Source organism: Pan troglodytes, chromosome 1 (assembly GCF_028858775.2).
Source record: "Pan troglodytes isolate AG18354 chromosome 1, NHGRI_mPanTro3-v2.0_pri, whole genome shotgun sequence".
NCBI classification, from domain to species: Eukaryota; Metazoa; Chordata; class Mammalia; order Primates; family Hominidae; genus Pan; species Pan troglodytes.
The window spans coordinates 69,022,227-69,034,432 of NC_072398.2; the positions used below are offsets into that span (position 1 = coordinate 69,022,227).

General features: G+C 37.1%; 1 protein-coding gene across 16 annotated transcripts in view; it reads right to left on the reverse strand.

The window, feature by feature from the left end:
* CEP350 (centrosomal protein 350) overlaps positions 1-12,206 on the reverse strand; it is a 159,586-nt gene that overhangs the window by 13,702 nt on the left and 133,678 nt on the right. For all 16 annotated transcript variants that reach the window (XM_054656347.2, XM_054656344.2, XM_009439208.5 and 13 more), the window contains 5 exons: positions 10,385-10,467; positions 6,548-8,550; positions 5,230-5,637; positions 4,976-5,122; positions 2,180-2,302 (listed from right to left, as the gene is read on the reverse strand). In XM_054656347.2, the coding sequence (XP_054512322.1) occupies positions 2,180-2,302; positions 4,976-5,122; positions 5,230-5,637; positions 6,548-8,550; positions 10,385-10,467 (2,764 nt within the window). The remainder of the gene's footprint in view (positions 1-2,179; positions 2,303-4,975; positions 5,123-5,229; positions 5,638-6,547; positions 8,551-10,384; positions 10,468-12,206) is intronic.

A 12,206-nucleotide genomic window follows, 5' to 3' on the forward strand; every position in this document is an offset into this window, starting at 1 on the left:
TCTCTGTAGGAAGCTAAAAAATATTTTACAACCAGCAAAGGGGATAGTCACATAATATATACTTTATTATTATTGTTTACCAGTTGCTAAATTGCTTCAATTCTTATGCACAGTACTCCCCTCACCCAAGCTATAATAACCTTACCCCTGCAAAAGAAACATTTTGTTTAGTATTTGAGAATTTCTGATAACTGTTAGAGAGATGTCTGCTTAACTGACCCTGTTTGGCACCTACTGGAAGCCTCTGCTGTCAGGGTACTGATATGGTTTGGCTGTGTCCCCACCTAAATCTCAACTTGAATTGTATCTCCCAGAATTCCCACGTGTGTGGGAGGGACCCAGGGGGAGGTAATTGTATCATGGGAGTCTTTCCCATGCTATTCTCGTGATAGCAATTAAGTCTCACAAGATCTGATGGGTTTATCAGGGGTTTCCACTTTTGCTTCCTCCTCATTTTCTCTTACTGCTGCCATGTATTCATCTTTAAGATCTGAGCTCAAATGTCACTTCCTCAGAGAAGCCTGCCTTGACCATCCTCATTATATCAGCTTTCTGTGGTTTTAACAGCTCCCTATTCTTCCATTTTTATGCTTAACTTACACACTTGTGTGTAAACGATATATTAATGGCTGGTTTCTGCCTTCAAACTGGAAATCTATGAAGGTGGGGTCTGTGTCTGTTTTGCTTACTATTGTTAACATCAGTCCTTAATTAGCACAATTTTTGACTCAATGTATATACAGAGGTGATTTATAGGGGATATCATCAATTTAGCTGATAGGTTAGATGAATGCCTCTTAATATGCTTTTTTCTTTAATTCCTAAGAAGTAAAGGAAGTAACAACTTGGAAATTAATAACAATTCAGACTTTAAAACATGATAGAAATAGGAGAACAAATTCACTTTCTTGAGATGTGAAGATCTATGAAGAATTAGTTGATTAAAATCTTGTCTCTTATTTTACTGGGCAAGTCACTTAACATCTTTGAATCTAAATTTCCTCATTTGTAAAACAAAGAATAACATTAGTCCTTCCTACCTCATGTAATTATTGTGAGGATCAAATAAGGCATAAGACACTGGGCGCGGTGGCTCATGCCTGTAATCCCAGCACTTTGGGAGGCCAAGGCAGGCGGATCACTTGTGGTCAGGAGTTTGAGACCAGCCTGGCCAACATGGCGAAATCCCATCTCTACTAAAAATACAAAAATTAGCTGGACATGGTTGCAGGTGCCTGTAATCCCAGCTACTCGGGAGGTTGAGGCATGAGAATCACTTGAACCTGGGAGGCAGAGGCTGCAGTGAGCAGAGATTGTGCCACTGCACTCCAGCCAGGGTGACAGAGCGAGACTGTGTCTCAAAAAAAAAAAAAAAAAAAAAAAATCAAATAAGGCATAAGAATGATAAACTATAAAATACTAAGCAAATGTTATCTAGTACAGTTATTACTGAGTAAATGAAACACTAGAGAGGTACATACATGAGAACGGTGATAAATTTAAGTATTACACTTTTTTTCATTATATAAATGTCAATATAGATAAAAGGTCCAGAATTAAAATGTTTAGAGTGAAACCTGAATTTTTCTTTTTTTCTTTTTTGATAAACACTTTCCTAATGTTACAGAAATATATTGCAAAACCAAATAAATCCTATCCAGGGAATGCTCTGGATAATGATAATAGTGATGATGATGAGGTAACAGCTATTATTTACTGAGTTGTATATGAGGAACTATTCTAAGTGCTTTACACATATACTTATTTAATTTTCTTAATAATTTTATCAGGTAAGTACTATTATTGTTACCTTCACTTTGCACAAAAATGTTAGATAAATTTGTCCAAGATTACACATCAAGAGATTTAAACATGGGCAGACAGGCTCCAGAGTCCACACTGGTCTCTTTTCAATTCACTACCCTAAACTTTGCTTCCATTTGAGTAAATTTCTCAAGTTCTACATAAAATACTATTGATCAAGTTAAATGTTCATCTACTGAGTACAAAAGAAAATAGTTAACAAAACTGAGGGGTAGAAATGCAGCAAGTAAAGGCTTTAAGATTTTAATACCATAGACTTAAGAATAAGTCTATCCCTTTTCCTTTTAGAATCTAACTGCATTCTGAGTTTAAAAGATATGGTCAAAATAAAAACAGTTTGGTTGTATACACTGACCAGGATATGATCCACTCGGTCTCTTTTCTTTCTTCCAAATTTCATCATTTTCTGCCAATCTGTTTTGTGGTTTGGCTCCTTTTTAAGACTGAACAACTTGAGTACTTCACTTGCTATGAAGCTCTGTGGAAATAAGACAAATACATGAAACACAAACAACAGAAATTCCTGAGTTTCATGTGTTTACAATGCAGTAAACAGATTCATGATAAGAATATAATATTTACAATAAAATTATCATACAAATTTCTTCCACTTACAGTTCCACATAGCAATTTGAAGGGAAAAGCATTCCAAACGCTGAGACTTTATTCACTTACGCAACATATAAAAGTAAAACCTAGCTGGGCACGGTGACTCACGTCTGTAATCCCAGCACTCTCTGAAGCCAAGGCAGGAGAATCACTTGAGCCCAGGAGTTTGAGACCAGCCTGAGCAACATAGTGAGAGACATCATCTCTACAAAAAATATATAAAATTAGCTGGGCATGGTGGTACATGACTGTAGTTCTGGCTACTCAGGAGGGTGAGGTGGGAGAACTGATTGAGCCCAGGAGGTCCAGACTGCAGTGAGCTGAGATTGCACCACTGCACTCCAGCCTAGGTGACAAAGCGAGATCTTATCTAAAAATAACAACAACAACAACAACAAAGTAAAACCCACTGATTAATCTGCAAAGAAAAATCACTTTAGAGTTTACTTAAGAACTACCATGCTGGGTGCGGTGGCTCATGCCTGTAATCCCAGCACTTTGAAAGGCCAAGGCGGCAGATCACCTGAGGTCGGGAGTTCGAGACCAGCCTGACCAACATGGAGAAACCCTGTCTCTACTAAAAATACAAAATTAGCTGGGTGAGGTAGTGCATGCCTGTAATCCCAGCTACTCAGGAGGCTGAGGCAGGAGAATCACTTGAATCCAGGAGGCGGAGGTTGCAGTGGGCTGAGATCACGCCATTGTACTCCAGCCTGGGCAACAAGAGTGAAACTCCACCTCAAGAAAAACAAAGAAAAAACAACAACAAAACTACCATTAGCTAACTTCAAGCTGGCAAAACTACTAAAGAAAGCATAAAATAAATCTCTGAATTGGAAAAATCTCAAAGAAATTTTTGGGGACAATGTAATGTGAGAAAAGCAAAAGACTTTGGGATAGTTTATTTTGAAGCACCAAAACTCAAATATGTTAAATTTAAAAATATCAACACTTCAGTATGAGAAGCATAATAATTTTACTACTAACAATATTTGAACTATCACCCTTAAAAACTTTACAAAATGTTATGTCAATATTAAAATTAGTGGGCATTTATTGTATGCTATATTGATGCATGTAGTTTGATTGTTGGTATATATTATATATCTTGTCTTATCTCAACTTAATGTTATTAATAATTTATTTTGTTACTTTTATGGTTGTTCTGTTAAAAAAACAATGTTCTTAACAGGGGAAGGGACACATTTATGAATCAGAATCACCTGGAAAGATTCTCAAAGTACCAATGTGCCTGGAAATTCCATCACTCCCTACCTGTTCACAGACACACATAGCATTCAAGCATTTTCAATTGTGAAAGGGTAGAAGGAATGGAGTATACAAAGTGTTTTTAAAAAGCTAGTTACTTTAAGCCAGGGGCTGGCCAATTTTTTCTGTAAAAAATCAAACTGTAAATATTTTAGGCTTTGTGGGCCATGTGGTCTTTGTCACAACTATTCAATTCCACTGTTGTAGTTACATGTAGTTGTAACATGTAAACAACTAGGTATGGCTGTGTTCCAACAAAACTTTATTTATAAAAACATACAGGGGCCTGGATTTGGCTCATGGGCCATAGTTTGCCAACCCCTGAGGTAAGCATACATCCCATCTCATAAATATCTGTTGGTGTTCTATAAGTATAAAATATTTTTAAAGGCTTTCTGTGATCAAATAAGTTTGGGAAATACAAGTTTAAAGCTTTGCTACTCAGCATGGTCCTGGGACCAGCAGGACCAGCAGGACCAGCAGGACCAGCATGACTTGAGAGCTTGTTGGAAATGCAGAATTTCAGGTCCTACTCCAGACCTACTAAATCAGAATCTCCATTTCAACAAGATCCTCAGATCATTCACATGCACATTAAAAGTTGAGAATCACTGCTCTGGAAATATAACCTTTGCCGTAAAGAAACATGTGACTAGGCAGAGCAGATTGCCACCAATGTGACTTTAAAGTTCACAGTCCTTGTAGCTTCTGGACAAAGGTTTACAAAGGTTTCTTAGATAACAAAATAAATATTTTTATGTATCACATTACTATCCTACATAGTTCAAAACCACATTACCAATTTGAAACCTCCAAAGTCAAAGATAAAGAAGTTAACACCTATGTGTCCAGGGCTGGCATATTGAAAAGACATATATATGACACGTATTCATATGTACTTTTAGAACATTATACCTATCTCTAAAACCCCCAAAACTTACCTAAAACTCCTATTAGTTGCAATAATTTATCTCCCTAGGTATTTCCTAATTTTTCTTAAATATTATAATTATGTATATAGAGAAAATGACTCGTAAAAGAATTTTTTTTTTTTTGCACAAACTTGAGGATTCAGCCCTTTCACTCATTCCAGTCCCTCCACTGTTCATGGATTCAGTAAGTCAACAAATCTTTATTGAATACCCACTATGGAACAGGTCCTGAAGACACAAAGGTTAATCATACAGAAGAGCACCTGCTTTTATAACATTTACAGATATGTGTAAATGAACAGCAAGTCAAAAAAGAAGACACTTTATAGTTTGCAGTTTACCTTGATTTCATCAAGGTTATTTGGATTTTTCACTCGTCGGAAATAACTAGAGTTGATTCTACATGGCTTCATCCAGACAGGTTGATTTAAGTTGGGATCCTCAGCAAATATTTCCTCAAAAATCTCTTTTGTTAAATCAAAAACCGCCTTGATAGAGAAAAACAAAACAAAACAAAACAAAATGGCTAAGAATCCAAATTTCAGACAATGGGAGAAAAGTTTAAAAACTAAAATTATCCTTTTATTTCACCTACCTGTTTGTAGACCCTTTTACTAGTGCTTTCTATATCTAGACCTTTACTGGCACAGCCAAGCAGTTTTGTAGGAATACTGATGCTATGAAGATCGTGGCCTAATTCTTTCCATTTCCAAAGTTCTTCTGCTGCATTATGTACAAGAATCTCTACTTCTTCTGCAGTATGGGGGACTGCCAATAATGTTTCACATGGTTGTTGGGTTACTCTTTTAGGTTCTGCCATTAGAGGTACAATGGTTTCTTCTGCCTTATTTTTTTGGATCTTGTGAGAAGAGCTCAAACCAAAGTCTTCATCAAACCAGTCTTGATCATCTCCTAACGCACTCAGGAACTCCCGGCTGAGTTCAAGTTCAGCAAGTCTCTTAGCAAGTTCTTCCTGCCCACTGGCACCAAATACTGGGCTCTCCTATAGAAATGGAACCATTCAAACAGAGCACCATTTAGGGACCTCATATCATTTTTTTTTAAATAAAGACAGAGTAAATGCATTATTTATATATCTAATATTTCTCTATAAGTAAGCAGAATAAAAAACAATATGGTGGCTACTAATAAACAATCTAAGAAAAAGTTATCCTGTTCCCTCAATTCTACTTATATAAACCTTGCATATAACTGAATTTTTATAAAATGTTTATTGATTAGGGCTCTCCCCGCTTTTTGTATTATCATTATTCTGTTTCTAAAGAACTGTCTGTCTATGGGATATGGAAATGGGATATAAAATTTCTCACCTCTGGTGACCATCTGGCTCAAGTTACTCAAAGTCATTACTTTTGCTCAACTGTCCATGGGCAACATAAACAAGCTGATGGTCTGAGTGCATGTCATAGTGGATCTATTTCATTTTACCAGAATCAACATCACAACTGCTAACCTCTGCAGGCCAACCATGACTGAGTAGATATGTAAACAATTTCACAGGCAAAAAAGAATTGGGTGGTGAGCCACTGGAAAGCTCCATGGAATGAATTTGTTCAGTGAATCTGGAAGGAGATGTAATCTGTGGACAGTACAGGGGTTGTCAACTCAGCAGTTTAAATGGATGTTTTAGTTCCCCAAAACCTGCCAGTGCTTGTGACAACCCTATATTGACTACTCATGACATAATAGAGGACAATTACACTTCAGCCAGGAAAAACAGCTACAAGGCCTTTAAAAACCAGTACAGTGATCCTTCTTTAATAAACAACACGTCAAGGGAAAAAAAACCTATCAGGAGTCACAGAATTAAAATGTACTATATAGGCAAGGTAAGTTGCCTTGTTAAAAGTGTCAAAAGGTATACTGATACTTTTTCTAGACGAAATACTCACCGGTCTGGGACACATATCTGGAGAGGAAATCTCTTCTTTTTCATCTTCCAATTCAGAACTTAAGAAGCAACCTGAAATACTTGGCGACTGTTCCTCAACATTTTGGGATAGGTCTTGGGGTGTTACTTTCTTTTGGTCATCACCAAGAAGCTCCTGATTGCTAAGCTGGATTTTCTCATCCCTGGTTTTTTTGATTTGTTGTAGTTGATTGACTGTGTCCTTTACAAAGACTTTTAGTAAACTGTCTGTCAGTAAGCTGATTTTTTCCAGTTGTTGTTTTGACTTTTTTTCCTCATTTAGTGATGACTTCAGTTGGGCTTCCAGTTGGTTTTTTTCTCTTGTTAAAAGATCCAGAAGTGGTGTAGGAAGCTTTCCTGAAGCTTCAGCATATAGGTTGTCTTCCTCTTCTGTAAACTGCTGTTGCTTCTGCAATTCTTCGGAAAAGGTATTGTCTAAAGTGTCATCTTCTGCAGCGATGGAAACCTTTTCTGTGGCATCAGAAATGAGGTCTTTGTTTTCCTTTGAAGAAATCTGTGAATCCACTGAAGACTGCTGGTGAACATGGGCTTCAAGTACCCCAGAAATGTCCTGTACATTGTCTGTTTCTATTTTAAGGCTTCTACTTCTATTAACTGAGGCTTCTATATCATTCACACTAGGTAGGGATTTCTCATAAAAATATTCACTGACATCCTTTTCTCTGTCTTTTGGACCCTCTGTATCATTTTGCTCTTGATTATTGCACTGATATCGTTCATCTGAGTAACAGTCTTCATCTTCATTAATGTCTACATAGTCATCAAAGTTTTCTGGAATGTGAGATATTTTTTGAGGAGGAGCAAAAATACCATGCTTTTCTTTGCACTCAAAATATGCAATGCCATCATATGTTCCATTGTTATTTCCTTCAGGTTTATCTAACTCCACTCCGGCCCAAAATCCTTTAGCAAAACTAGTCTCACCTTTGAATCGAAGAATTCCTGGCTGAACATTTCCAATCAACACCCTATCACCAATGTGGAAATCAAATAACTCGTCTGCAGTAGGAACTGAAGCCAAGGAAGGGGATTCAGTAACTTGCTGTTCATGCTCCACATCACTGCGCTCCTTACTTTTCATCAGCTCAGTAGGGGACTTGAGTTCCAACAGCCTGTCAGAATGAACATTGCTATGGATAGAAAGGCTTTTCTCACTTAGGCACTCACTGATTTCCTCATTACTACCAAAGCTAGTGGCTCCACTTGTAGAGCTCCTCATTGGCTGTGGCTTATCTCTGCAAGACTGAGAGTCTTTCCTGAGTGACAGCAAAGATGACACCTCAAAATCATCTTTGTACAATTCAGCTGAAATTTCTTTCTTGAAAGAAGACACTTCAAAATCTTCAGAGTATGGTATCTCTTTAGGAGCAAAAAGATGTTCTGACCAAGACAAATCTTTTTCCTTTGTGTTCTTTTGTTCGTGAATGTTTTTTCCTGATTGGATGTTTGGACTATGATTCATATCTTGATCTGACTGTCTCTCTTTCAACATTTCCTCACTTTTATGGAGATTTTCAATAGCTAATCCAACTAGGTCTTTCTGAACATTTTCAGAATCTAAAGGAAGATCTTTCTTTGAAAGAATTTCAGATGAATCTCCCTGTTCTAGGACTAATTTCAGTAAGACATCAGATTTATCTTCTTTAGAAAAGGCATCTTCAATCTTACTCTTCTTCAATTTTGTATACTCTATTTCTTTTATTTCTGATTTTTTACTAGATTCTCCAACCTTGCCATCTGACATATCAAGAATTCTACTAGTGGCATTTAATTCTTTGAGAAGATGTAATGCAGGTACATTTTCTAGAGAATCTCCAGATTCTTCTCTGATTTTCCTTGATGATCTGAGAACTGGAGATGGGGTCAGAAAATCTTCTGTTCGACTGTCCCATTCATTTACTCTCTTTGCATATGCAGATAAAGACCTTTCTGATACTGATCTCTCAGAACCAGACAGTGAAGCATCTTAAAGAAAAAACAAATCACCACATCAAAATTATTTAATCACTATCTTTCAATTTTGTGAACCAAAGTTTAGAGAAAAGCCAAATTTTAGTGAAAAAAACCCCTCTAGTCAATAAATATGACCTGTTTTGGCTACTTTATAAGTTTTTCTTTTAAGAGAATATCATCTGTATCAACATTTAAAATTACTGAAAATTCTAAAGTCTGGAATAATTTCTTAAGCACTGTCTTAACTTATAAAGTGAAGAAAAATGTATCTAAGTTGATGGAACCATTGCTTTGCACATTCATCCTCAAATCATGCAAAAATAGAATTGTATGATGGTTATTACAAACATTTTTCAAACAGGAAACTAGTGAAGGAGAAACAGACTTCCATATATACTTCTAAAAGAATACATTTTCCTAGGAGCTTCAACTAAGCTCTTGAATTAAAAAGAAAATAGATCAACTATTTCTGCAAATATAGCACTTTAAGAGCTAAACGTGCAAAATATGATCAAAGTACAATATAATGAGCTAACAAACCAAGAGTTAAAAGTTTTAAATTCAAATCTTTTTTTTTTTTTTTTTTTTTGTAAGAGCAAGAATCTGCTCTGTCACCTAAGCTGGAGTGCAGTGGTCACAGCTCCCTGTTGCCTTGAACCTGGGCTCAAGCGATCCTTAGCCTCAGCCTCCTAAGTACCTGGGAGTATAGGCACGAGCCACTGTGCATGGCCAAATCTCTATTTGTCACTGATGTTTCTTTGCACCTCAGTTTTATTTTCTCACTGAATTACATTTTTTTTTTTTTTTTTTTTGAGATAGTGTCTCAATTTGTCACCCAAGCTGGAGTGCAGTGGCTGATCACAACTCGCTGTACACTCAACTTCTTGGGTGTAAGCGATCTTCCTGCCTCAGCCCTGCAAATAGCTGGGACTATAGGTGTGCACCACCATGCCCAGCTAACTTTGTATGTTTTGTAGAGATGGAGTTTCACCATATTGCCCAGGCTGTTCTCAAACTCCTGAGCTCAAGTGACCTGCCTACTTCAGCCTTTCAAAGTGTGGGGATTATAGGCGTGAGCTGCTGCGCCTAGCCTACATTTTATTTTTAATAATTAACTTTCTTTTGGTTAAACTGAAAAATGTATACAGCTATTTAGCTAAGAAATAGTTAGGCTGAAAATATATATAACCAGATTTAAAATCTGGTTAGGGGAAATTCAGAGATGCGGATGATATACTCAGCTATTTAATCTTTATACTTTGGTTTTTCTCATAAATTTTGGACAATAAAGACTGATTCAGCTGAGTTGTGGTGGCTCATGCCCATAATCTCACCACTTTGGCTGAAGTGCTGGTAATGTTCAGCCAGGCTGAGGTGGGAGGACTGCGTGAGTCCAAGAGTTAGAGACCAGCCTGGGCAACAACGGTGAGACACCCATCTCTTAAAAAAAAAAAAAAAGATGAGCTGGGCGTGGTGGCATGCGCCTGTGATCCTGGTCCTGGCTACTTGGGAGGCTAGGATGGGAGGGTTGCTTGAGCCCAGGGGGTCAAGGCTGCAGTAGTAAGCTATGATCATGCCACTGCACTCCAGCTTGGGTGACAGAGTGAGACCCTGTCTCGAACAAAAAAAAAAAACCCAAAAAACTAAAACAAACAAAAAGGATTCATATAATTTACACATAGCCAATAAATCACTTTAAAATATAAAAGTAACTTTAAAATGTTAAATAATCTACTTAAGAAATTCACTTTTTAATAAAAAAGCTATAGAGGTAGAATTTTGTAGGCCTTTGCATAAATCCTTAGACTATGTAGCTACAAGTTAATTATTTTTTCTAGTTACATACCAACATGTTCAGCAATAGACTCCAGGGATCCTCTGGAACGTTCTGACTCTGTTAGTGATTTCCAATTCTTTGCCGTTTCAGATCTGACGTGTAAAAATTAATGAGCAGAAATAAACATATTACTATAATAACTGGTAACAAAAAGCAGACATTCTTAGACAACTGCTTCTTTCCTCTTCTCTACAGTAGGTACGTCAATCTATGTCACTTTCATCAAGCCTATTTCTAACTCTCATCACTCTCACTAGATGACCTTGCCTTTGTCACTAGATGACAAAAACAGAGGCCAACAGGCATGAACTTTACCTTCAAACTTTTACCTACAAGTTCATCCATATTCACAGCCATCCTAACTGCCTTTCCTCCTGTCTGCAGGAAGAAAAGTTGTCTCTCTCTTATTTGTTCAAAGCTATTTGCTCAAACCACCCCATATTACTGTCCTCTCTTATTCTTTATAGATAACAGAAGAGGCTACATTCACTCTCTTTATTTTCTTGACTTCATTTGCTAAACTGTAATACTTGGCTTTCACGTCCTACCTTTTTACAATGCCCTAAAATGTTGCTATTTTATCATCTTGAGTACCTGGCTCCCATTTATTCTCTCTGAATGCTATCTCCTCTGGGTGATTTATGGCTTCAACCACTGTATATGTGCTTATCCTCCTCATATTTCTAACCCTGATAACTTTCCTCACAGTTTCACTTAAACAACAGGCACTTAAAATTAACACTTAAAACCAAAATCATAAGCCTCCCACAGAAAACCACCTTTTCCATTTAAATTAATGAAATCTTGACCCAATCAACTACCTAAGAGAAACCCGGGAGTCATCTTAGACTTGCTACCCCATCTAGCACTTTAACTTATCAAGTTTACTTTTTTTTTTTTTTTGAGATGGAGTCTTGCTCTGTTGCCCAGGCTGGGGTGCAATGGCATGATCTTGGCTCACTGCAACCTCCACCTCCCGGGTTCAAGCGATTCTCCTGCCTCAGCCTCCTGAGTAGCTGGGATTACAGTCGCGCACCACCATGCCCAGCTAATTTTTGTAGTTTTAGTAGAGATGGGGTTTCACCATGTTGATCAGGCTAGTCTCGAACTCCTGACTTGTGATCCACCTGCCTCAGTCTCCCAAAGTGATGGGATTACAGGCGTGAGCCACCGTGCCTGGCTCAAGTCTACTTTTTAATCCTTCACTATCCTAAAATATGTCTCCTGTTTTCTATTCTTCTTACTACTGCTTACTTGAGGTCTGGCTTAGACTATTTTTCTTCCTGCTTCTAAGCTTACTCTTTTCTATCTTTCCTCTGTATTGTGGTCAGAAAGATCTCTGTAAACAAAAACATGACTGTGTCACTCTCTGGTTAAAATCCTTCAGTAGCTTAAGAAAATTACAAAGCCATTCAATAGCATATCATGTAGAAATTAAAATGTACACTTCATAATATAATGGAAAAATACATATGTAACAAAAACACACACACAAAATCTGAGCATAAAAAATCCTGGAAGGAAACATATCTAATTGTTGACATTTGCTATTGTGGGATAGTTGGGTATGATATGATTTAAACTTTTTTCTTTTTACTGCTTCCCTAGAAATAGTAACTATAATAATAATAATAGCAGCAGCTAATACACAATGCTTACTGTGTCCTAAGCCCTGTTAAGTCTTTTAACCCTCATAACATGTGTATTAACCAGGTATTATTCTTACCTTTATAAATCCCTATTAAAAAACTGAAGCACAGAGCGGTTAAATAACTTGCCCACAGTTACAGAACCAGCTAGAACTGGAGCCAGGATTCAAATTTAGGTAATG